General features: G+C 33.1%; 1 protein-coding gene across 1 annotated transcript; it reads left to right on the forward strand.

Annotated features, from left to right (window-relative positions):
- Positions 1–6,440: 6,440 nt before the first annotated feature.
- Positions 6,441–22,494, forward strand: LOC138326348 (TLC domain-containing protein 4-like). Its single transcript, XM_069272467.1, has 7 exons — positions 6,441–6,525; positions 9,528–9,756; positions 15,158–15,247; positions 16,822–16,880; positions 17,977–18,074; positions 20,388–20,461; positions 21,084–22,494. The coding sequence occupies exons 2-7, from the start codon at positions 9,584–9,586 to the stop codon at positions 21,415–21,417; spliced, it is 828 nt and encodes a 275-aa protein (XP_069128568.1). The 5' UTR covers positions 6,441–6,525; positions 9,528–9,583; the 3' UTR covers positions 21,418–22,494.
- Positions 22,495–26,609: the final 4,115 nt, after the last annotated feature.

Below are 26,609 nucleotides of genomic sequence, written 5' to 3' on the forward strand. Positions count from 1 at the left end.
CTGTATCTACAGAATCCACGTGACCTTTTAATAGTGTGTCATACATACCTGTGTTAAAAGATGACTCATTCATACTGTACATAGTACCTTTTCTAAATGTTGCTTAATTTTTTAGACAAGTTGTCAATTTTATACAAGTATCACAAAAAAGTTGAATGGTGTAACAAGACCGTGTTATAATATTTCTTTCGTCATTGTAAAGGAGGATATATGATTTAGGCCATTTTTGTGCACAAATGAAGCTGGTATGGTAAATATCACCAATATACATACATTGTTGTACACTTTTAACTAGATTTTGAATATTTCTCTTACCAGGTAGTTTGTAAGTTTTAGAATAACATTAGCTGCCAGATATGTTTCAAATTTTTACCTAAATTTTGAAGATTATTATCTTGTGAGATTTCTTTAGACCTGTATATTGTTTGATATGTTCACTTCTTAGTGAGATTATTTCAATTACCAATTAATTGATAAAGATGTTAATATGATGGAAATCAGGCATGGCCTATCTTTTCCCTTTCCTTATCAAACTTTTTTCTGGCTTTCTGGCATTTCTTACCCTTTTAATTAGCACTACTCATGTTTGAGATTCTTCATTATTGCTTCATATGTTCACCTATCATTGTTTTCTGTCACAATTTGTAATTCATTAAAACATTGACTAAGCTGTTGATTTGAATTAGCTGTTCAGGTGACTAATATTCTAAAACATTAGCTTGTTTTCCTTTACCACAAAAACTATCATTGCCATAACTGTTAATTAGATCAGTCAGCAGATAGACTTTTAATGCCCTCCTTAACAGATGGTAATACTAGCTAAATCATATCCTATTTGATTTCATGGCTATCACGGAAAAACTGTTCATATTCATTTATTTTACATATATTATTATGTAAGACCTTCATGGCCTGTGATAATTATTAACTTTCTTTAATTGATTCCTTAAAAGAATTATATACATAGTATGTACATGTATATTTGAAACAATCACTTGACCTTTTGTCGATGGCATTATGATCTAAAATGCTTAAAGAATAAGCAATTTGAAAATTTTGCCTTGCACTTGTATTAACATCAATAAAAGTGTTTTTTGTTGATAGTGTATTCATGCATACCGTAGATATGAGGATGTTATATGTACCATGATACCGTAGATGTGAGGATGTTACATGTACCATGATTGGTGATACCGTAGATGTGAGGATGTTACATGTACCATGATTGGTTATACCGTAGATGTGAGGATGTTACATGTACCATGATTGGTTATACAGTAGATGTGAGGATGTTACATGTACCATGATTGGTTATACCATAGATGTGAGGATGTTACATGTACCATGATTGGTTATACCATAGATGTGAGGATGTTACATGTACCATGATTGGTTATACCATAGGATGTTACATGTACCATGATTGGTTATACCGTAGATATGAGGATGTTACATGTACCATGATTGGTGATACCGTAGATGTGAGGATGTTACATGTACCATGATTGGTTATACCGTAGATATGAGGATGTTACATGTACCATGATTGGTTATACCGTAGATGTGAGGATGTTACATGTACCATGATTGGTTATACAGTAGATGTGAGGATGTTACATGTACCATGATTGGTTATACCGTAGATATGAGGATGTTACATGTACCATGATTGGTTATACAGTAGATGTGAGGATGTTACATGTACCATGATTGGTTATACGTAGATATGAGGATGTTACATGTACCATGATACCTAGATGTGAGGATGTTACATGTACCATGATTGGTTATACCATAGATGTGAGGATGTTACATGTACCATGATTGGTTATACAGTAGATGTGAGGATGTTACATGTACCATGATTGGTTATACCGTAGATGTGAGGATGTTACGTGTACCATGATTGGTTATACCGTAGATGTGAGGATGTTACATGTACCATGATTGGTTATACAGTAGATGTGAGGATGTTACATGTACCATGATTGGTTATACCGTAGATATGAGGATGTTACATGTACCATGATACCCTAGATGTGAGGATGTTACATGTATCATGATTGGTTATACCATAGATGTGAGGATGTTACATGTGAGGATGTTACATGTATCATGATTGGTTATACCATAGATGTGAGGATGTTACATGTACCATGATTGGTTATACAGTAGATGTGAGGATGTTACATGTACCATGATTGGTTATACCGTAGATGTGAGGATGTTACATGTACCATGATTGGTTATACAGTAGATGTGAGGATGTTACGTGTACCATGATTGGTTATGCCATAGATGTGAGGATGTTACATGTACCATGATTGGGTGATACCGTAGATGTGAGGATGTTACATGTACCATGATTGGTTATACTGCAGATGTGAGGATGTTACATGTACCATGATTGGTGATACCGGAGATGTGAGGATGTTACATGTACCATGATTGGTGATACCGTAGATGTGAGGATGTTACGTTTACCATGATTGGTTATACTGCAGATGTGAGGATGTTACATGTACCATGATTGGTTATACCGTAGATGTGAGGATGTTACATGTACCATGATTGGTTATACAGTTAATGTGAGGATGTTACATGTACCATGATTGGTTATACCGGAGATGTGAGGATGTTACGTGTACCATGATTGGTAATACTGCAGATGTGAGGATGTTACATGTACCATGATTGGTTGTACCGTAGATGTGAGGATGTTACATATACCATGATTGGTTATACCGGAGATGTGAGGATGTTACATGTACCATGATTGGTTATACAGTTAATGTGAGGATGTTACATGTACCATGATTGGTTATACAGTTAATGTGAGGATGTTACATGTACCATGATTGGTTATGCAGTAGATATGAGGATGTTACATGTACCATGATTGGTGATACCAGAGATGTGAGGATGTTACGTGTACCATGATTGGTTATACTGCAGATGTGAGGATGTTACATGTACCATGATTGGTTATACAGTTAATGTGAGGATGTTACATGTACCATGATTGGTTATGCAGTAGATGTGAGGATGTTACATGTACCATGATTGGTGATACCGGAGGTGTTAGGATGTTACGTGTACCATGATTGGTTATACTGCAGATGTGAGGATGTTACGTGTACCATGATTGGTTATACTGCAGATGTGAGGATGTTACATGTACCATGATTGGTTATGACGTAGATGTGAGAATGTTACATGTACCATGATTGGTGATACCGGAGGTGTGAGGATGTTACGTGTACCATGATTGGTTATACTGCAGATGTGAGGATGTTACGTGTACCATGATTGGTTATACTATAGATGTGAGGATGTTACGTGTACCATGATTGGTTATACCATAGATGTGAGGATGTTACATGTACCATGATTGGTTGTACCGTAGATGTGAGGATGTTACATGTACCATGATTGGTTATACCATAGATGTGAGGATGTTACGTGTACCATGATTGGTTGTACCGTAGATGTGAGGATGTTACATGTACCATGATTGGTTATACTGCAGATGTGAGGATGTTACGTGTACCATGATTGGTTATACTGCAGATGTGAGGATGTTACATGTACCCTGATTGGTTATACCGTAGATGTGAGGATGTTACATGTACCATGATTGGTTAAATCGTAGATGTATAATGTCTGGCTATCATAGATGTTTTCTTTGTGTTTAACCGTTTGTCTGAGTTATTTTGGTTTAACCATATTCGTTTTGCTGACTCAATCATTCTAATCTGTCTCCATTTTGTGATTTTATTTATGAAGTTGTGTCATTGTTTAACAAGTCAATTACATTCATTAATTGAAATATTTATTGATTGTTGAATTGTGAAACCATGTTAACCTACACTGGATAAATGTTAAACTTCAAGTTATACAGGTTATCGGTGGTGTTGCTTAATAAATGTACATGAATGTGTATGATTCAGAAAGTTTGACCAGGACCAACGGATGGTATTATTAATTGTGTAGGATCTTTATATGTTTTTTAATTGTTTAATTAACAATGTTCAATTACCTGTATACGAAGTATATATATGTGTATATGTCATTATCAAAATCACCTTTTTTTAATCACGCAACTTTGTAGTTAAACGAAACATATAAGCTATTTCTTCAAAATGAGTGTCAAGCTGGATATTATCTCAAATAAACTAATCTAAGGATCGTTTGCCAATTCCTCGAATTTATCTTACCATCCGAATGTCTACATTTTCAAGAAATATTTCCCTTATGTCGAAAAAAATGCATAAAATCTTTTACTTTCCATGGTCTATGACGTTTTATCCAAACCATTACTAATGTTTGAATATGCTGCAACCTAAATAATGAGACAAAAATAATCAGATTAACACAAAATGATCTTTCTGAATCCATGCTATGGTTAAAATTAACAGAAATATAATGTTGGGCTTGTTTCTTTCAATAAATCTTTTTTTTTCATTTTATCATCTTGGCTTTTATTTACCACTCTGGAGGAGATAGGCTTTACTAATAACTTTGTAAAGTAATTGCAAGCTAGAAGTTGATGAATACTTGATTAGATCTTGTTCACTATCTTAGACTTTATTCTTGGTGTCTGAACTCCATGGACCGATAAATGTGCTAAAAATTACCATTATGTCTGAAAAATATTTCGGAACGCCTATGGTTTGATGAAGAAAATAACAAGAGTATCAGTTGTTATGCTTTGGTGTTTGAGAGAGTGATTGATAATTTTATTTCAAACCAATTTTGACCAATCGGATTGCTTTCTGATCTTAGATAGATTCATCCATATCCATTTCTCTATGCAACATAATTTCATATTTAAATGTGTTGTTATTGTACCATATATCTTTTATCGTTTTACTTACCTTAGAAAAAGTCTTCACGATAAGAATAAAAGATATCTTCCAACCTGAGTGAAACACAATTTATTGGACTCTGTGTTATTGCTTCAGGTACAAAATTAATTACATATGCCATAACTCTTTTCAAAACAAAAGTAACTTGCTCTCACAAAAAGGGGAGGAGAAAGAAAAACTTACTTTGAATTATATCGTATCCTTGTACATCAGGCATATATCCCCACCTAGTGTTGAACATAGTAGAAGATTTTGTTCCGTTTCCACTATGCTGTAAAATGTATACATAGTCCACTTTCCAATGTTTCTGGAAAAGAGTCATTGTTAAGATAATATTTAATTTTTATTATATCTATAATAGCAATCATTTAAATCGACATATCAATACAAAATATATTGACAAAAATATCAATGATTTGAGTTTTACAAAAATGTAAACATGCTGTTACTTTGGAAAAGTAGTGCATGACTATGATTTGACGCGCTAAGAATTAATTTGAATGACATGATTTCCATATACTAGTTTCCAACATCTATTACATCTGCTAATTGAAAACATATCACGAATGTGAAAGATAGATATGTAACCAGGTATACTACATCATTTCATTGGTTTATGAAGCTCTACCAGACTCATTTATCTAAATCATGTCTAGTTGTATTAATGTATTGTTTTCTTTGGGTTTATAATCGGTGTTATCATTTTACATAATCTAGATAGGTCCTGGACCTTTTACCAAGTGTTTATTGTTTTATGTGTTGGTTACTGTTACTCAAAAGATTTTCAATAAAACACGATGAAATATCATTTTCAACACAATTGTTTTCTTGTTTTGATATTGCCATAAACAAAACAAAAACAAAAGAAAGGAACTGCAACGGCTTCCTTTCAATTCAAACAAATTGCTACGGAAATTGTTTTGATATCAATAATTCGTATTGGACAAAGACAAAGCTACAACAGCTATAGCTACCACAAGAAAGCAAATTGAATAATATTTACCTGTATGAGAAACTAATGTCAGATATGTTCTGAAACATTATAAAAAAGGCTGCTAGCATCGGTAACAGTTTTCGCCTTATTTGAAAGTAATTGTTAGACTAGTAAATTTCAAAACAAAAAAGTATGGTGAGACCACAGTTTGAGTGAATGGAAACTCCATCTTGCTTGGTTTCATATGTTATAGTCCTAATGAATGACGCTTTCAAATGCTGCAACGATAAATCGCGTACTTACACTCCCACCAAACAGTACATTTTGTAAATCTCGCAATTTTACACCCATGGAACTGTTGCTTAAAAATAAACAGTTCTTAAATAGACTAATGTACAAAGTAGTAGGACGTGATAAATTACCATACATTAACCCAAGAGCTTCCACTTCTCTTGTCAACAATAAGTGTAGGCACTATTGCAGACGATATTAATGTGTGTGTTATGTTAGGAAATGGAACAATTACGATCAAATATCAGATAGTGTATTTTAATCATATATCTAAATGACACACAATGACCATTTCTATCTCGTCTGAGGTCAAGTTCCGACATGTGGATAAGTGGATATGTGTAGATTCCATATTCCGTACTAATACATTTTTGTATATATCCATGACGGTCTGAACGACAGACGTTCTACTTGACAAGTCGTCTAAATCACGTAAGTATTATTTGGCCATTGTTAAAGTTATATGTGCCGTAACTGGCCGAAAATTTGGACATGTTATTTTTTCTTCAATTATCTATTTAAAACTATAAGTTTTAATGAATAAAGCTGTGAAAATCATTCAAATGGACAGACAAACATATATAATGCCTTATAAACGTTAGTTGGAACACATAAGTTATGCACTGTGAAATTCTTGTTTTTTACCCCTTATACACATTTAGATGGAGACATACGAGGGGTATTCCAAAATTATTGTTACTATGGTGATTTTTCTTAGATAGAAGTAATTCTGATCCTTTTACTTTGCCCTGTCCCTCGAAGTACTCCCCATCTGCATTTATGCATCGTTTCAACCGATCGATCCACTTTTGGAAACATTTTTCGTACTCTTGAATTGGTATACTCATTAGATACTTAAATGGTAGAGCCAAGGGCATTTCTTGATTGATATTTTGTTCCAGACAGGTGGAATTTTAGTTTGGGGAACAAGAAAAAGTCACAGGGGGCAAAGTCTGGTGAATATGCAGGGTGGGGGAGGACAGTGACCTTTTCTGCCTTCAAAAACTCCGTTACAATGCGCGCCTTGTGTGCTGGCGCATTATCATGTAAGAGCCTGAGGTACTTCAAACCTGTCTGTGGGCGGCGGCGTTTGTAGACTTTCTTAAGTTTTCGAAGTACAACGTCTCTATAATAATTCGCTGTGACAGTTTTGCCTTTTGGAACAGGGATTTGAATGATTGGACCCTTGTTACCAAAGAACATGACATACAAAACCTTCCTCACGGTGCGTATTCTTTTAGCAATGCTAGGGCGCCTGACGTTTTTGTTTGCCCAGATTCCATTAGAGCATTTTCTTTTAGGTTCGAAAAAATACACCCATGTTTCATCACCTGTGACCAAATTATCAAAAGCCTTTTTGCTGTATTTTGGGTATTTCTTCAATAAGGATTTGGCCTTGTCAACCTGGGACCTTTTTTGGTTGTCAGTTAGTAAATGGGGTATGCTTTGTTGTTGTTGCAGGGCGACCTGTGTGGGCAGCATCTTTAAGCTGCTGGTGTCCCGACTTAAATCGAGCAACCCACCTAAAAATAGTCATATATGACATTGACCCTTCCCATATATATCACACACCTCACGATGAATATCCACCGGCTTTAAGCCAATTAAGTAGAGACTTGCCTTTGATATAGGCCCTAATTTCAATTACGTTTTCAACTCTCTTGCCAACCATATTTGTATAGAGTGTAACGAGTGCGCTACAAAACAATGTACACAGCACCAAGGTCAGTGTAATTGTGAGCGAGATATTTACCTATATCACGCTTCAGATATCACGCTATCGCCACGAGGTAGTTTTAAGCCCATTTAGCACGATTTCCACGAGATATTGCGCAAGTCACATTAATTTCGGAACATCCCTCGTACCTTCAGAAATCACTTTACAATTACTAATAATACTGTAAAAATGTGCAATGAAATTGTGGACCACAATATGGCTTCATGGTCTGACCGTATGAACTCATTTCACTACACTGAAAATGTTGATATAATGATTTTTTGGCAGTACTATATAATGATTTTTTGGCAGTACTGCCAAAAATCATTTTCAGCTCTCTTTTGCACTTGTAAAACTAAAACCTATACATTGAAAGTATTGTAATTTTCAAAATGTTGGTAACTTTTGGAGTTGAATAACATATTAAAAGCTCTTCTTGATTCGTGACTATGAAAAATACTGCACATATAACTTTAAAGATGCTCCACCGCCTACAGAGCATAAATGATATTCATCACCAGAACAATAATTTGTGTTTAATTGTGTATATATATGCCTAATTAACACAAAAAAAAAATCGGAATGCAATTAATTATTTTTCATATTATTAACTTTAAGTAAAATTAGAAGCTCAAACGTTTCAATGGTGGTAATGGTGTAAAGTAAGTAAATTATGCAACGGAAGAAAAATGCTAATTGTCGTCGTGTTTCATCCGTCGTCGTGCGCCGTCCGCCTTGGGTCGTGCGTAAGACTTGGATACAAAAACCTACTCGTTAACCCTTGAGTGGATTACAACCATATTAGGTGTGAAACATCATTGGGGAAGGACAATAGTATTTTATATAAACGAGTTATTTGGTCCGTACCCTTGGGACAGAGGGGAGGAGTTCAGAAGGGGTAATCTTCCTTACCCTTGCGTGTGTATTACAACCATATTTGATGTACAACATCTTAAAAGAGATCCTTGTCCCATCCCAGGCAACAAAGGAGCAGGGCTCATTAGTGGGAACTTAGCAGAAATTCGGCTTTACAATCTGGCGCCTCCTTAATCATTGAACGGGTTATTACCATATTTGCCGTGGAACATCTGCAGAAATGAATTATTCAAATGAACGACATTGACCTTCATTCGAGGTCACAGGGGCTAAAAAAATTAAACAATTTTTTGTGAATATAACCATAGAGACCTGATATTAGGTCTGCAGCATACTCTGATAAAGGGCTACCAATTGCAAGTTTGTTCAAGTAAATGACCTTTACCTACTTATAAGGTCAAAGTCATCTAACATTTCTGAAACTTACAGCTTCAACTCAGGAGCTCCTTGTGTCGCCTTAATTGTCGTATATAACCACTACTATTGTTTTGTACTAATAGTCAGATGACCGTTAATGTCCATGTGCCTCATGATCGTTATTATCAATTCAATTCATATAGACTTTATAACAAAAGTGGGTCTAGAGATTTGCATTTAATTATTGATTTAATAGCATTATATTTTACAATCACTCGAGGAAATATATCAGACTTATAAAGCCTACTATGTATTTTTCAACTTTAATCCACATAACTTTTACATTGTATATGATAGTAAATAATTTAAATTTCATCTATCTAATATTTCATTAATTGCTACCAAGTACTGTCATTGAATCTGATTTGCAATCTAGATATTGTATGTCAGAGATTCAGCTAAAGTATTATTTTAATCGTTTTAGACTGAAAAGATTCGTGCGACTGTTATACATATTGCGTGTCACCAAAGTGCCAAACCATGGGAGAAGTCGACTCCAGAATGGTCTACCAATCCACCTACCACCCCGTGGCTATATTGTCGTTCTGCATTGCGATTTTCCTGTCCAAAAAAGTTTTCCCGAGAATATCTCCACATATATCAGGGTCCTACCAATCTCTCTCCGTATTTCAACAAAATGATTGGAATATGAGGTAAGTTATAGAAGACGTCTTTACTACAGTGTTGAGATTACAAAATTCAATCTGTTTGCAGATGACGCCTGGATATCGGCTATCGATTCTAAGTAAATTGACAATATATATAGTTACGGCATATGATATAGCTGGATATAAATAAGAGAGTCTTAATAAACCTCTAAATTTAGTTAATCCAATGTATCTGCTATTCGATTGCTCTTTAAAGTTTGTTAATTATCTGAAACACACTAATTAATTGTTGTCACAATTTTAAGTTATTAGATTATAATCTTTTCAAATATTTCTGATAACTATTCATGTGCACGGAGATGGAGTACGACGGACCGCCGATGATTAAATTTGGACATCTACAAGATGTTTTAACAGACAGTTTCAGGTTTCGATGGCCAGTAAAAGAAAACAAACACAATGCAATTTTAGTATGTTATTTCTTCTAAATACAACACTTGATTGTGCAAGTTGTCAATCATGTAATGGGAATGTTTTGCATTGAAATTGACACTTTTATACATTGATTTTGTGGCTTGCTGGACATCGTTTTTCCTGAAATTTTTTGGTGCGCAAAATAAACCGATAGTAGAGTTTTATTCAGCATTTTCAGCACCAAAAAGTACCTACGCAAAGTACACTGGTGTGCAAGTTACATTAGTTTTTACGGTTATATTATACGACCATATCTGATTAAATACAGCAATGTTTTATCAAATATCTACACTTATAGTAATATTCATCCTATTGTAAATCGACATCATCACTGTACCTAACCGGATGTGGGTAACTGTAGTTACGCTCTACAAAAATGGTGCCGGTGATTTAGGTCAGGTTTCGCATGTTTCAGTTTACGTTATTTGCGATAGTTTAAAGGTTTTTATTCGTGTCTCAGGAATCATTTTTGTATAAAAAATAAAATTTGAAGCGTAACGCATACGTAAATGACTATGAATAAGCGAAACTAGCTGCCACAAAATTGACATTTAGTGGGTAACTGAAATTTAAAAGTGCGCAACTGAGTTATGATTTTAGGTGAATGGTGGGTAACTGACAAACATGGAGCGTAACTGACGAATTAGGCGTGGATCTACCAACCTATCATACTTATTTTTTTCATTATTCATGCATATTTAAGGAATTGACAGATAAAATAGCAAATTTCATAGCCCTTCGGTCATCATTTCATAAGTCATTTCGAGATGTCAGATCCGTTCATAGTATACATTAACCTTTTGATAAATTAATGGTGATTATGAATATACATTATTTAAAATCGCTGTAACTTGAGAGTGTCATTTATTATCAGCACATATCTATTGAGGTCTGTGCATGTAAAACAAAAATATGTCAGCGAGATTAACACCCGGCCAGTCTGATGTGAATTAATTGAAATTAAGAAATCGTTATTATACATTCAAAAATGGTTATACCCGGTACCTATGATATTTGACAGAGAGGGTATCGTACTGAATACCCTAGCAAAGTTGAGTATAGCTGTACCAAGTAATTCAGAGAAAAGTTTTCTACGATTCGCGTATTTAAAGTGAATAGTTGGGCAAAGGAAGGCTAAAATCGGCAAAAATCGTCAAAATCGCTCTGCATGCGAAAAATTTAATTTATATTTTTTAAGAATCCTAAAACGTCCTCCCGGCTCGCTATATTTTTATATGTCCTGTTGATACGTAACATTGCTTTCAAAGATTTATGCGAATTTTCCATACTTTCTATAGTCAAAACTGGACAACGTAAGCAGAACTTGGATATCGTTTTGATATGTAAGGGCTTTTGGAAAGAAAATGAACGCATTTAGACTGGTTTTCTCTACCCAACTATTTACTGAATCATTTATATAATCTTAATTTGTTAGAGCAAACGATGTGGATTATTTTGTATTTTTTTTCCACCAGAGTTTCATTCATATTCGCTATCTCAGTGATATAATCTTACTATAAAATCAACTTGTAAAAAGGTCTGTCTATCTGCACTTAAATAGCCATGTCAGTAATGCTTGTGTGGTATTTACAAGACAGTTTACTATGCCTAATCAGTGATACATTCGGACAGAAAAATCGCAAGAAAAACACCTGTCAAATGGATGCAACTTCAGTATTGTAGGGGAGGTAACAAAATAAAGTCCAAATTGGTTAAAGTTGAAAAAATAGTTAAAAAATTAAAATATTCTACTTTGCTATAATAAATAACAAACTAATGTCAAACAGAATAGATATTATTATTTTGGAAAATAATAAAATTTTAAAATAAAGCAAGATTTTCATCATATTTTCTTTTTTAAATGTTAAATAATTCCTGACATTACTTTTACTAAATGTAATACAATGATTTTAAGACTTGCTATAAATGATAGTGAATAAAAGGTAAAACTGGTAAATAATGGTTTCTTAAAATGAAACGAAATGGGTGATTTGTTTAATTAAATTTCATATATATAAATCTCTCTCTTTTTCATTATGATTCATAAGAATTGATATTTCAAGTTATTTTTTTTCGTACCTGGTATTTTTCATATATTATCTGAGAAGTGCATATAATTGTTTTAACAGTCATTTTTAACATTTTTCATGAAAAAGAGAACGATATATAGATCTTAATTGAAGTTAAGAAATACAGTGATTATTTATTTCTATTGCATATATTTTTTTACCAATTATGCAATTCTGTGCTTACTTTAATTGGTTGTCGCATATAATCTCCATTTTGAAAATGAAGAAAACGGTTCATCGCTAATTTGCTAGAATTCAGACCTTGATAGTCATAGTTATACATTTCTGTAAATTGTAATCATTGTTTGAGTATACGTAACAATTAACATTATAGATAGACACTAAAAGGTATTACAAATAAATACAAGTTAATAACTTGATACATATTATATGGATCCCGGAGAATACAAGAATTTCTAAAACAATATAGCTGCCTTATATTGAATAGTTACAAGATAACCAGAAGGATGTTTTCCTAAAACAATTATATATTACGCAAAATCTATATGATTTGTTATCAATATATTGACAGCATGTAAGTAATGTTTCTTGATGTCTCTTCATTTCGAAGATGAAAACTGTTCAAAATGTGGACATTAATATTTTGGATTTTTTGTGGTACGGTATGTGTATTTCTAAAAAATTATCGAAAGTATAAAAAGGTCTCATCCTACCTGGTACTACCTGTCTTTTTATTGTGATCTGTATATGTCCATCCATAAACATTAATTATTTTACTTTTATAATTTTAGAAGTATATCATCAACTACTTTGAAGTTATATATATATATATGATAAATTTAAAGAAAAATCCTTACGGACGAAATCCATAAGAAATAAAAACAAAAATGAATGGGGCGAAAGCGCTCACTAGTCAGTCGTTATTGTTTTTATTTCTTATATATATATATATATATATATACACACACTGTATGTAAGCAGAGATTTAGATAGTACTACATGTAAATCTCTGATGTAGGTCAACTGTTTTGGCCATTTGGCTAAAATGTCTTTGTCATTGAAGAATTTCGATGATGAATCATAGATGAATATGTTTTAGGACATATTGAAGCAAAAGCAATCAAAATAAAACACAAAAACAAACAATAAACACAGGCCATAATTCAAGGCAACTTCAGATACATAGATACATAAACATGTCCCTTTACACATCTTCTCTAAATCTGAGTGGTCTAACTTTTGATTTAAACATATTTTATTGTGATGTTTTATATGCAACGGGATTGGGCACAGGTTTTCAAACTTATACATGTTTATATGATATTTGGCCTGTGGTATGTTAGGATGAAGGGCTACCATGTTTTTTCAAATGAAAATAGCTTGTCATTAATTTATTCAAGGACGTATAAGTCATATAGTCTAAGATATTTCAAGAAATTCTTGTTAATTAATAAGAGTTATAGAGACTTGTCTTTAGGGTTATCATGTTCGGATAAATGGCTACAAAAAGTGTTTAAATGAATAAACTTAATTAAAAATCCCAGGGATCAAATAGGCAAACATGTCTAACTGACTTCTTGTCATTAGCTAAGATGCCTACCGACTTTATAAAGCATTGGAACTGTAGAAAATTTAATATAAAGTACAGGGCTTATAACTATGTCCAAATAACCCCTTCATATCAATATTATAACTAACAAGCCAAAAGACCCGATATTTAACATGTGTTATATTTGTTTTTATTAAGTAAATCCATATTCGTTCTTATGAATAATGACCTTGTCTTAATTATAGAAAACTCTAGTCTAGTGACCAATGCGTTCCACTGCACCCATGTATTTTCTTTCAATCACAATGAATTTTCATGCATAAAAATAACCAAGGTAGCAAAAACACAAGGAATCACTTCAACTAACGACTTAAATGGTTATGAGGTTATTTGGTGGAGGACAGATAGCAGAAAAATATCAGTCTATGTTAAAGTTTAAGTTTTTTGAAGTATTTTTAGTATAAACCACCGGGAAAACATTAAAGGTCCTGTGTTCCTGATGAATATATTGTCATAATATTTATTTCAAATCGTAAATTCTAGAAAATATACAGCACGGCAGTAAAATTAAGAAACCTTATGTAATTATTACTATGATTGATATGCATTAAAACTTCCTTTGGGATAAGATATTTGAAGAATATATGAATGAATTTTGCAGAAGCTGTCGATGTTTTGTTTTGATTAACAAAAAATATCATTCAGGTTTGAAATTTAGACCATTAAATGTCTTTATCATGAATTTGAACAACGAACTACTTCAGTACTTACATTACTTTGATTTTTAATTCGAGACAGGTTTCCCACACCTATTGCTATTGACCTATCATCATAAATGACCGATTCATGAGTAATTATAGTATGGAAAACAATCTCTTCTTTTATTTTTGCACATTTTATAATGTTATTAGTCGACTAATGACTCGTGAGGACTTCATTCACCAAGACCTTATCTGGAGTATGTTACTTGAGAATTGGGTGTTAGGATGTAGCCACGCCCGTATAACCTTAAGTCAAAGGGAAAATATATTATACAATGGAACTCAGTGTACCAGGAATAAACAACCAAAATAAATCGTACTATCAACTTTATGTAATATTGCTCAGCAAATAAAAATTACAGTCAAGAATAATCATGAAAACATGTCTTTTCCTTATGTCTTAAATCATCTGTATTAACCTTAAAAGCAACTCGGACACCTTCAGATACACCATATGTAGCCCTAATGTCTGACAACAAATAGGTTTAAATTGTAAAAATGGCGACATGATATCGAATTCCATACAAGCTTATTAATTATATTCATTAATACTGAAAACAGTATGTAAAAATACCGAAAGATGCATGCTGACTTACACGAGATAATTATGCTTATTTCTGTTATGTTTTCAGAATGACGTCATTTGTTCACAGTGTCGTTATCGGTACCTTATATCTGTACACGTTCTTATTTGATGACGTCATCATTCAAGATCTCGTATGGTAATTAGAGTACAACAAAACGTATGATACTAACTCTTACTTCGGCACAATCATTTAGCGCAAAGCCGAGTACGAACTAGTATGCGCAATAGTACTTAAGGATCTGCTCTGGTGAAAAGTCAAAAGTTTCTGATGACTAACCTTTTTCCTTATATAAAATATTTTATATTATTTTGGAAATAGGAAATCATACCAAAAATAAAAATGGAATAAAAACAATATGGTGGTATGCTTGATTTTGAGCTATTATGAATCAATGATAGCTATAGAATTTAAATTGTAATTTTACTAGAATTTCACTGTTTTGAGCATACACAGGACAAACTAAAGCAATATTGTGTTATCAAATAATTATATTCGCAAAATTGACAAAACCAGTGTTTTCTTTAAGAAAATAATAATATCACACAGCCAACCCATTATTTTTAATTAGAACACCTGTATATTTTACTTCCTCTCCCTGAATATTGAAGAAAGAAAATATCCCGTTTTTTTTACAATTCTTGGCAGATTAAACGCTTTACAGAAAAAGTTTTTCTAAAACCATCATAATAATAGGGGGTCAGTATGCTTGAATTTTTATCCAAATACAAATTGGTTATTTTTTCAGCATTTCTTTCTAAAAAAATGTAAAAAAAATCATAAAAATAGGGGGTTAGTGTGCTTGAATATTATCACAATACAGATTGGTTATTTTCAGCATTTCTTTCTAAAAAATGTAAAAATTAAAAACCAAGGTTAGAATTCCAACCATTTACATCACTGTCAGTGACCCTAAAAGATTTATAACAAACCTTGACTTGATATAGCTAAACATGGTGTTGCACGGGTGAGTTAAGTAAAGATATTGAAGTAAAAAAGGGTGAAATTTCACCTCTGTTCAAAGTATAAGAAATCCACCATTCAAAATTGCCGCCAAATTCTTCATTTCTAAAAAAAAAAAAATGTGTATAAAAAATTCTACAAGCATTAGAAGTCTAATTTTTGACATATTTGCGATATGGCATCTTGCAACAAATTGCGACTTTTGAAAATCACACAAACTACTCTTGATTATGTCAGTACACGTTGTTGTCTGTACACGATACTTCAATGAGACTGAAACATCACCAGAGCAGAATTCTTATTTTAGCACAAATCGTTTAGTGAAAATCATCTGTAAAGCAATTATTTCTTTCTTTTGTTTTCATAGATATTAATTTCATGATTTGAACTTGTAGGCTTGTATATTGATTATGTTTCAAACATCTAGTTTTTATGAGTTATTTGACCCTGCGCAAAAATAACCCCACGCGAAAATACGTTGGTTGAAAATCTTCTAATTAAATGTTTGAAAAACCAAGATTTAACGTTTATTTCTTATTATGATATACAATTTGTGAAATTAGCAATACCGCTTCTTTCTTTTTCAAAATTAGATTAATGCATATGATACAAAATGAATATTCATATCATTTGTATTACACATTTCCATACTACATAGTATTAATTTGTTTGTAGCATTATTACATAGCATATAACATTATTATTACATATAAAAAATGTGCTTGATCAATTTCTTGTTTTTTCTTTAGGAGTGAACGTCCGTTGGTGAGAATATGTTGCGCGATTGCTACAGGGTTTTTTACAGCAGGTAAATCTATTTTTAGCCCACAATCATAAGATGTTGGGCTATTCAAATCGCCTTTCATCCGTGGTCCGTCCTCCCGTCCGCCCGTTAACAATTCTTGTTATCGCTATTTCTCATAAAGTACTGAAGGGATATGTCTCAAATTTCATATATAGGTTCCCCTAGGGCCCTTGTTGTGCATATTGTCTTTTGGGACTGATAGGTTAACAAGATGGCCGCCAGGCAACCATCTTGGATTTTGATAGTTAAAGTTTGTTATTGCTTTTTTCAGAAAGTATCTCAGAAAATACCGAATGGATCATTCTCAAATTTTATATATTGTCCCCTAGGGCCCTTGTTGTGTATATAGTCTTTTGGGACCGATCGGTTAACAAGATGGCCGCCAGGCAGCCATCATGGATTTTGATAGTTAAAGTTGATTATTGCTATTTCTCAGAAAGTACTGAAGGGATCTGTCTCAAATTTAATATGTAGGTTCCCCTAGGGCCCCAGTTTTGCATAATTCGTTTTGGGACCGATCGGTCAACAAGATGGCCGCCTTGCAGCCATCTTGGATTTTGATAATTTTATATGTAGTATACTGGAAAAAAAAGTTTGAAAAGCAGAGAAAAGATCCCTCTTTCTATTGTCAGACATAGATCATTTTTGGTGGGCGCCTCGGGGATCTCTTGTATGATAGAAATAATTGATTTCAGGACTACACACGAAATACAATATTCTGTTTTGTTTGACCAAACAGTCTGCTCAATCTTCATAAAGAGCAAAAATCAAAGTTCATCTATGAAAAATTTCCAATAACGCCTAATCAACTGTGCTCATGCCATATTGATATTACAATATGACAGACAAATCAACTCTAAGTGCCTTAAAACGAACTTAAAACGAGCATTCATTGCAAAGCGCTGTCATAGGTCTTTGGCCTGAAATGTGAATGAATATAACAAAACTTTGAATTTTATTACGCAGTTTCCTGGTAAACACGTCCGATTTACTTCGATTTGGAAATAATCGAAAACACATTTTCTTTTGATTATGCTGTCATAGGAAATTATATTGTAATCATAAATATATACACGTACATATATCTATGTTTTTACAGACACAGTTTTAATGTTGCTGTTCTATCAACAAAGCACAGAGACAGTATTGTATTACTTTCACCACGCTGCCACTATTTATGCTAACTATCATGGATATGTAAGTATTGCATTTCCTACAGGAACAAAAAAGTGAATTCATAAACACAGCCAAATGTCAAGTACGTATACATATACTGTTATCGTGTATATCAACAACCCCCTCCACAACTAACCCCCCTCCCCCCCCCCTTTTTTTGAACTCTTATGATCCACTGACAACGACATCAAACAGGCATCATTAGATAAAATTGGAATACATGTAACTAGTTCAAAGTTAGTTATAGAAGCTAACTTATATTGTGATTACATTCAGGTTGATCCTTTAATTCCATTCTAATTTAGTAAAAAACATTTCCAGAGCGACTCGTTTCTCTATGATGGTGCTACTCCAATGTATTAGCTAATTAGATATGACGTTTCAGACGCACATGTACGGTGATGTGATTTTAATACTTAAAGCTGACGATGCAAGTTAAAATATATACATTTGAGATTAAAAAAAAAGAATTATTGGGTTTTTTTTTCAAAATTCGTTTCTGAGACATTCCTTTGCGTTTCTAAGGACTGGCAGACGCCATTTTGTTTGAACTCTGCTTGGATACAATACGCCTACCGACCCCCATATAAAGCGCGTGAATCGACACATGTGCGTTCAGTCATGTACATATACACCTAGCAGTTGTCAACTGTGTATCACCTACTAATACATAAGCAAACCCCTTACCTGTAAATATGTGCAGAGCTTGTTTTAGAAAGCAAACATGTCAACTCCTCTAAGCTGTCATTTAGATGTTTCACAAATTACTCGATTGGCCACATGCACGTGACCATCTGTCCCGAACAAGAGACGATTTCTTAAATAAACTACCGAAGGCACACACGTTTACATGTGCGTGTAATATCTAATGTATATTGAAGTGTTTTAGCTCGTATTTGACAATTTTTGGGATCTAGCTGACAATATTACTTCATTGGAACCTTGTCAGGTGAGTGCAGTGTTTATTTGTAGTTTGACAATGTTATCTGCTCTTAGAATTCCCTAGTTTGTTACGTTATAATAAAAAGGTATCTCGCACGTAGAAAGAATGTATGGATTCATTCTATTCTTTTTATTCAACTGCATAGATCTTATTTTGTTCTTAGAAACTTTATTTGATAATTAATCAAATTAATTAATCATGGTATGGTCTCGGGTTACACGTTAATACGTCTTGGATATATAGTAAAGTAGATCTAGAGCCGGTCAGGTGTTACACCTTAAACAGCGAGCATTCGACTGAATGCACGTGTTTGTGGTTCACGCGCTTTATATAGGGGTCGGTACCCGGTGTTGTATCCAAGCAGAGTTAAAATAAAAATGGCGACTGCCTGTCCTTAGCAACCCAAGGGGTTGTCTCAGAAACGAATTGGAAAAAAAATATTTAAAAAAAAAATCTTTAGTATTTTTTTTTTAATATCAAATGTATACTTTTTAACTTGCATTGTTAGCTTTAATATGATATTTTACCACAATATCTATGTAAAGTTTTACTTAGCGGCTTTGTCACGCAGGTAGGGCGTTAGATTTATACCTGCTTCCCCTATTGAATCATTGAAAAAGGCGCCTAAATTTAGGATACGTATATTGTCTTTTGTCTTCTTCCTTACTTTTTTCTTCCTAACTTCTCCATTGACGTTGCCACACCTTTGGTCTGCTGATGAGCGCCCGCCTTTGTGAGTTAGGCTCTAGGTTCTGTCCCCTGGCAGATATCTACCAAAGTCTATAAAGTGGTAGTTTATGCTCCTGCATAGCGCTCAGCATCAAGGGAGTGATTCGCCCGTTGTACCGATTAGGGTGTGTTGCTTACGGCAGTATGATATAACATTATAAAAGAGCAAGAGTTCCACTATACACGGAGACACAACATGAACATACTGCAGTCTCCCAAAACACACAGCGTACACTTCATACACGCAACACACAACATACATGGGAGGCCGTCTCACATGCCCCTTGCTGTTAATATTACGTTTGATAAATGTGAGACAGGTTGATGGCCACGTACACTTAGAGATGTTTCACCGCCGACAGAGTATAACGATACTCATAATTTGAACATTAAGTGGTGTTTTCTCTTGTAATATCTTTATTACATAGCTTGTTTTGCTTTTGGTGGATGCGTAATTAGTACTTCATTTCATATAAATTAGAGTGCCATGGAAATTTTTCGAGAGGGACGCAATTAATTATTTTTAACTTGAAATCAAAATAAAAAAGCTCAATCTTATCAATGGTGGTAATGGAGTAAAGTAAGTATTTTTTGTAACTGATTGTTTGTTATTTAACAATGACAGAACTGTTGTATCGTTTGTTTTCTACTCTTTATTTCAGACTTACGGTCTTTTACTCTACTTTGCACACTATAAGATGGCAATGGAATTATCAACTATATTTGTGAATATCAGGTAATTAATCTCATCGTAGGTTTTTTTTTTTTCTAATCGTATTAAATGGTAAAACTTGCAAGCTGACTGTAAACCTGTATTGTTGTTACTTGTAATCCGTTCATTCGGTACTTTTAATTTTTTTAACATGCTTGTACATACATTTTTAGTTATAAATTAGTATTAAACCAATATAATATTATATACTATATACAGCTCGAAACATAAAAAAACATGCTTAAAATGTCAATGATTTTGATGGTTACAATACGAGAGATAATTTCGCATGGCTCTCTTTTTGATCAACTGTTATTTTAACGTTTGATACACTTTAATTCTAATACATGTAACAGGGATTAACACCAAAAGGATTTTTACTTAATGATCGCATGGACTTTGAAAGAGTTTTCGAATATTCAAATTTATCAATTTTACTATGACTCTTGAAATTCCAAATGTCTTAGTTGCGCAATTTTTATTTCATTCGATAATAGTTTGCAGTTAGCCGATGTAAATGATTTGTACATATTTTTTTAACTTATTTTAAAATATGTAACACAGGTATTTGATTATCAGTTGTATTGGCATATATTCATTGTATACTGTATGTAACTACTATTTTTCAGCATTTTATATTTTGTAGATGGTTTCTCATTAAAGAAAAAGTCAAAACATCCAGTAACGTTTTCTTAGTGAACGGATGCTTACTTACCTTCACCTTTGTCACTACCAGGGTGCTGTCGCTGCCAAAGTTCTGGTATAGAATCTATAATTACATTGGAGCCGACGATTTTGCCCTCTTGGGGAAACTACCATATGTACTGATCGTCACTAGCCTCGTTTTCGATAGTTTGAACATATACTGGAGTATACGCATACTCAAAACATTTTACAAGACAATGCTGAGTATAGTCACTGATTACACAAACGAAGACAACATGTCAGAGAAAAATGGAAATATCGATAAAAATGATTAACATTGAAGTTTCAATCTGCATGAATTTTATTTCATTACTGGTCAATTCAAAATATATTTTGTCCAAGTATCTTTTTAAAACACCTGAAATATATTTTGTTCAAGTATCTTTGTATAATAGCGAAAATATATTTTGTCCAAGTTCCTTTGTATGATAGCTAAAATATATTTTGTCCAAGTATCTTTACATAACGGTCAATTCTATTTCCAAATAAAAATGCTAATGATAATTTTATATACATTTAATGTTAAGAAGTCTATCACTTTTGTTTTCAGTCATTGATATTGTTTTGTAATAATTAACAAAAGAGTTAAAAATCATATAAAAAGTACCATATAGTCGATTATTGTAATTTGCGAGTCGACAATTTCGTGCCTTTCTCGTTAAACTGAAAAATAAAATTTTAGTTATTGTGAATCAGTATATTAATTTCGCGGACCTAATAACACAAAAGATATATTGTTTTTGTAGTTGAAACATCTTCATGGGGATTTATTTCTGCGAATTCGCAACCAGAAGTTGGTTTACAGTGATCAAATTTTCAGTATGTAGCTTCAAAATAATTAATATGATCCTCCTATAATTTTTTATCACATATAATCTTTCAACAACTTATTTATCGCAGATTAAATTTACGCAAACACAAATTTTCTGAGAAATCGCAAAAAAAATTCTTTTTAATAAAAAAAACCCCGCTGGTTGTACGGTATGTTCCACTCTCCACGATCTACAGAGATAGCTTAAGGTGAATTGCAAAAGCTAGTGGACATATTCACACTCTCCCACATTTAAGATTCATAGGTCACCGAATTGAAGTCTTTTGACTAGCTCGGCTGGTATCTTTCATTAATCATGTTACAAATAAATCACAACGGATATTTATCTTTGCTTATTTGTAATAATTTCAAACGTATAGTTTGACAATGACAAATAATAACATGACATCTTCGAGTTCTAATAAAAAGGCCAAGGTAACAAAAAAGCGATGGTATCCTAGATTTGTTATTGATGAATTAATAAGATCATACTAAATTTCTTATATTTTAAAATTCATTTCCCATGGCCATTAAAACTGTTTCCCTTTTCTGCCATCGATTAAATGTACGTTTTAGTACTTGTATCTTACTGTTAGACCAAAGTGGTAAATGAAAACAGACTCTTTGTTGGAGAGAAGAATTGCAAAGGAATGTAGATTGGTTAAAACTCTCTTGAAAATAATATCTTCGGTGTCTGGATTTTGTCATGTTAAAACATAAAAATAAAATGTTGCCTCTTTTATAATTTTGTTTCAAAAAGTAAGTCTTCCCACCGGAAATTTTTTAACCCAAAATATTTTGACTGCCTAAACAAAACTATCGATATGTATCATTTTGAGGCCATCATCAATAACACCTTTGAGCAATTGGTTTTCAGAACTTTATCTTTTATCATTCCATGAAAAAAGTTAACAAGGAAACAGTTTTGTTTGTTGGTTTGTTTGTTTGATTACTTTAACGTCATAGTCACAGCCAGGGTCATGAAAGGACGGCCTCCCATGCATGCTGTGTGTAGCGTGTGTGGGAGATGCGTGTTTTGGAAGACTACGGTTGGTTCGTGTTGTGTCTGCTTGTACAGTGGAACTCTTGCCCTTTTTATAGTGTTATATCACTGAAGCATGCAGCCGAAAACACCGGGCAACAAACACCACCCGGTCACATTATATCTAGCTCTTGTACACCAAACATATTTAGCAACTTTTTAGCACATAATGGTAGAAAACTGTATTCAAAATTTTAGACCAATACAGTTGTCATCTAACTACTGTGGGGAGAGCTTTTTTAAAAAAAAATCATATAATCTTATATGGCCGGTATAATGATAAATCAAAGGGTGCAAGCTATTATATTTATATGAAGATGATATGTTTTTATTAAATGGAATGATTTTCTGATAATATGAGGCACTGAAAAGTCAATATTTATTTTATTAAAAAAATTTAATCTTGAAACATAAAACCCTAACGATAGGATACTTCTATAGAAGATTTGAAGCTGAACAGAGTTTGAACGGAAGTAGTTTACCTACTTCCGGTTCTTGTACACCAAAAATATAACTTACTCTTTAGAGCATTATGTAAGAAACTTATGTTCAAAATTTCAAAAAAAAAAAAAAAATCCATGACCGGCAGGGTTGTAAACTGAATGGTAAATTACCGTGGGATAGTTTTTTCATGAAAATTCATATATTCTTAAATTGCTCATATTATGATAAATCAATTGATGCAAAGTATTATATTTCTATTGATATAATATATTTTCGTTAATAGAATGAATTCTTGAAAATTTTGGGCACTGAATTTTCCGGTTCTTTTTTTACACCAGAAAAGCAATAATAATATTTTAGAACAATTAACAAATAAACTTTGGCCAAAATTATAGTAAAAGTCTGACATAGGTAAAATGTATGCATTACTTAGTTGAAGATGTAGACATCATTGTCAAATGGTGACAATGAATTGGCCAAGCGTGTTGCAAACGATCTCGTAGGGCAAAGAGCGAATGGCTGAAGCTTGAAGTTTCAGAGATTTCTTTTTCAAAGCTAGATTTGGATTACCTAGAATCTCTGGCTTTTGGAACCTATCAGTTGAAACTTGCACCAGGTTACATTACAAAACCCAAGACAAACAACGGTTATTATGGATGTACCAGCATGCGAACATCATCTGAGGTCAAATTCACTCTCGACATAAGTCTCTAACTAAGTATAATTCTGGATCCAGTTTAACTATGATGCAATTGATGACTACGTGACGACCTACTATTGCATATGTTCTGCTGGCACAGGACAACAGGAATGTCTGCCATTCATACTGTATTACCTGGGCTAGAATGCTCATCTGACAAATGCTAAACTAGAATAGAGCAACTGCCTATTGTGATTTAAAATCATCGAAAACATGCGACAACATTTAAGTGAATAGTCGGGCAAAGAAAACCAGTCTAAATGCGTTCATTGGCCTTCCAAAAGTTCTCACATATCAATGCGACGGTCAAGTTCTGCTTAGTTTCCCAGTTCTGACCATTAAAGTAAAGAAAAGTTGAAAGCATTGAAAGCGAGGCTGCGTGGAAATGTAACCACGGACATAGTGAGCCGGGAGGACGTTTTAGAATTTCCATACTTTAAATTAATTTCTTCGTACGCATACAGATTTTGACGAAAGATTTTATTTTTCCATTTCATAAGAAATTATACTGGATACATTCACACCATTTTTACCGATTTTAGCCATCCTTACCCGACTGTTCACTTTAAAATTCATAAATAGATTTAATATACATGTACATTTGGTTCTAGACAGAACAACTGAATACAACAACTTTGAGAAAGTTCTTTTGTGGTCATTATGATATGATATGATGAAATATTCTTATCATGTCATGTAATTTATGCTTATATATTTACATTTTCACTGCATTATGTAACCTTACCAAGCGCAGTTTGCATTCATATAGTCTATGAACTTCCTTATTATGATGTAATTATCATTGTAACGTCACAATGGCGTACCAGCAATCACGGAAAACGGCTGTTCAAATAGCTGTTCCATCCATAACGGTAACAAATTATTAATTCATTACAGATGCAAAATCCCTTGTGATTCCATCATAAAATTGTAACCAAATGTAAATTTAAGCATTGAACGTCTTTCAATTGACAATCATAGCCAATGATATGAATGTCAAATGGACAGAGGTAAATTCAACACGCTTGCGCGTTTATGGAATTTGTCTCTGTTCAGTTGGCATTCATATTGGCTATTAATTCAAACTGGAAGACGTTCTATACTTAATAACATGTGACATCTAACGGTTAACTGCTTTTTTTAGGTCATGGATTTATTATTTCCTATACATTTATTGTGGATCGGTATTCCAAGGAAACTGTATTTCTACGTTCAAAAATATTATACAAATATAGCATTTTGATGAGGTCGATGCATGGTTATATCGACCAAAGAAAAAACATTGACCGGGGACGTAGTCCGAGGTCGATATTTTTTCTGTGGTCGATATAACCATGTTTTGACACCAAAATCAAAATGCTATAATTGTTTTATTATTTTTCTGGATTTTTACATGTTGAAATGAGTGTGAAACTAAATAAGCATCGCAGCATTGTAAATTCTGCTTCGTGATGACAGTTACAATCTTATGGTTTTGTAACAAGTACAATTCAAAAACAACATATTAAAACAGTATCAATTAATGCACTTCACGCTTTCATTATATGCATCCGGTGCATGCGTGTTTGTAAATTGCATACATGTTCATGTACTCCATTATACATGTAGCGCCATGTTATAAGGGCACAATGTGACAGTCAATTAAATGTATAGTTTGTTCTCCGTTGAAATCATCCACTTCGACGTCAAACATATATTAACAGATTCAGATTGACATTAAGATACATTCTCTTATGCTTATATTTAGTACTCCATTCCGTAACATAAAAATCGTATGTACATACAGTAGGATTAGCCTAGGGCTAGGCCTAATGTTGTAACTAGGCTAACCTAAGTGGAATATAAAAAAAAATAAACATCGATCGTATTCACTATTCAATGGCTCCAGGCTCCTCCTCTCTTACCGTGTTTACGTTGAAAATTTAAAAGCTTAACCTGTAGTCATCAGCTGGAAGTCATCATCATTTTTGTAAGAAACCGAAACAATCAACGTCGTCTGTCACATTTGGTGGTCAGCGGTTATGCTTCAAACTCAGGTCATCAACGCGTTTGTTTTAAAGCGCCAGGAACACGAAGCGGGTTGGTAACGTAGACGATAACGTTATCTAAAAATAACCGTGCAATATACTTTTTCTATAAACTGCTTCTGGAAAAATCGTGCAATATAGTTTTTTATCGGTGATCACGTGGCGTGTTTTTGACCAATGAGAAGTGACAGAAAATCCAGAAAAATAATAAACTAAATTATTATTTTGTAATGTGGAGAATATTCGTAGAAGCTTTAAAAAATATACATATTTTCCTTTGCTGATTTTTCTATTATTTTGACCATACAAGAACTGGAAGTTTGTGAACTGCTTCCGTTAAAACTCTGTTTGGCTTAAAATCTTCTATAGTATAAAACAACCGTTTTGGGTTTTAGATAACATATTGTTTTTTTAATGCACTAAAAACATGTAATAACATTTCA

The sequence above is a fragment of the Argopecten irradians genome, chromosome 6 (genome assembly GCF_041381155.1).
Source record: "Argopecten irradians isolate NY chromosome 6, Ai_NY, whole genome shotgun sequence".
Taxonomy (NCBI): domain Eukaryota; kingdom Metazoa; phylum Mollusca; class Bivalvia; order Pectinida; family Pectinidae; genus Argopecten; species Argopecten irradians.

Coding starts and splice junctions, on each gene's coding strand:
- LOC138326348 (XM_069272467.1), top strand. CDS start 9,584: ATGGGAGAAGTCGACTCCAGAATGGTCTACCAATCCACCTACCACCCC. Junction 9,757..15,157: donor CAAAATGATTGGAATATGAG/GTAAGTTATAGA, acceptor TTATGTTTTCAG/AATGACGTCATTTGTTCACA. Junction 15,248..16,821: donor ATCATTCAAGATCTCGTATG/GTAATTAGAGTA, acceptor TTTTTTCTTTAG/GAGTGAACGTCCGTTGGTGA.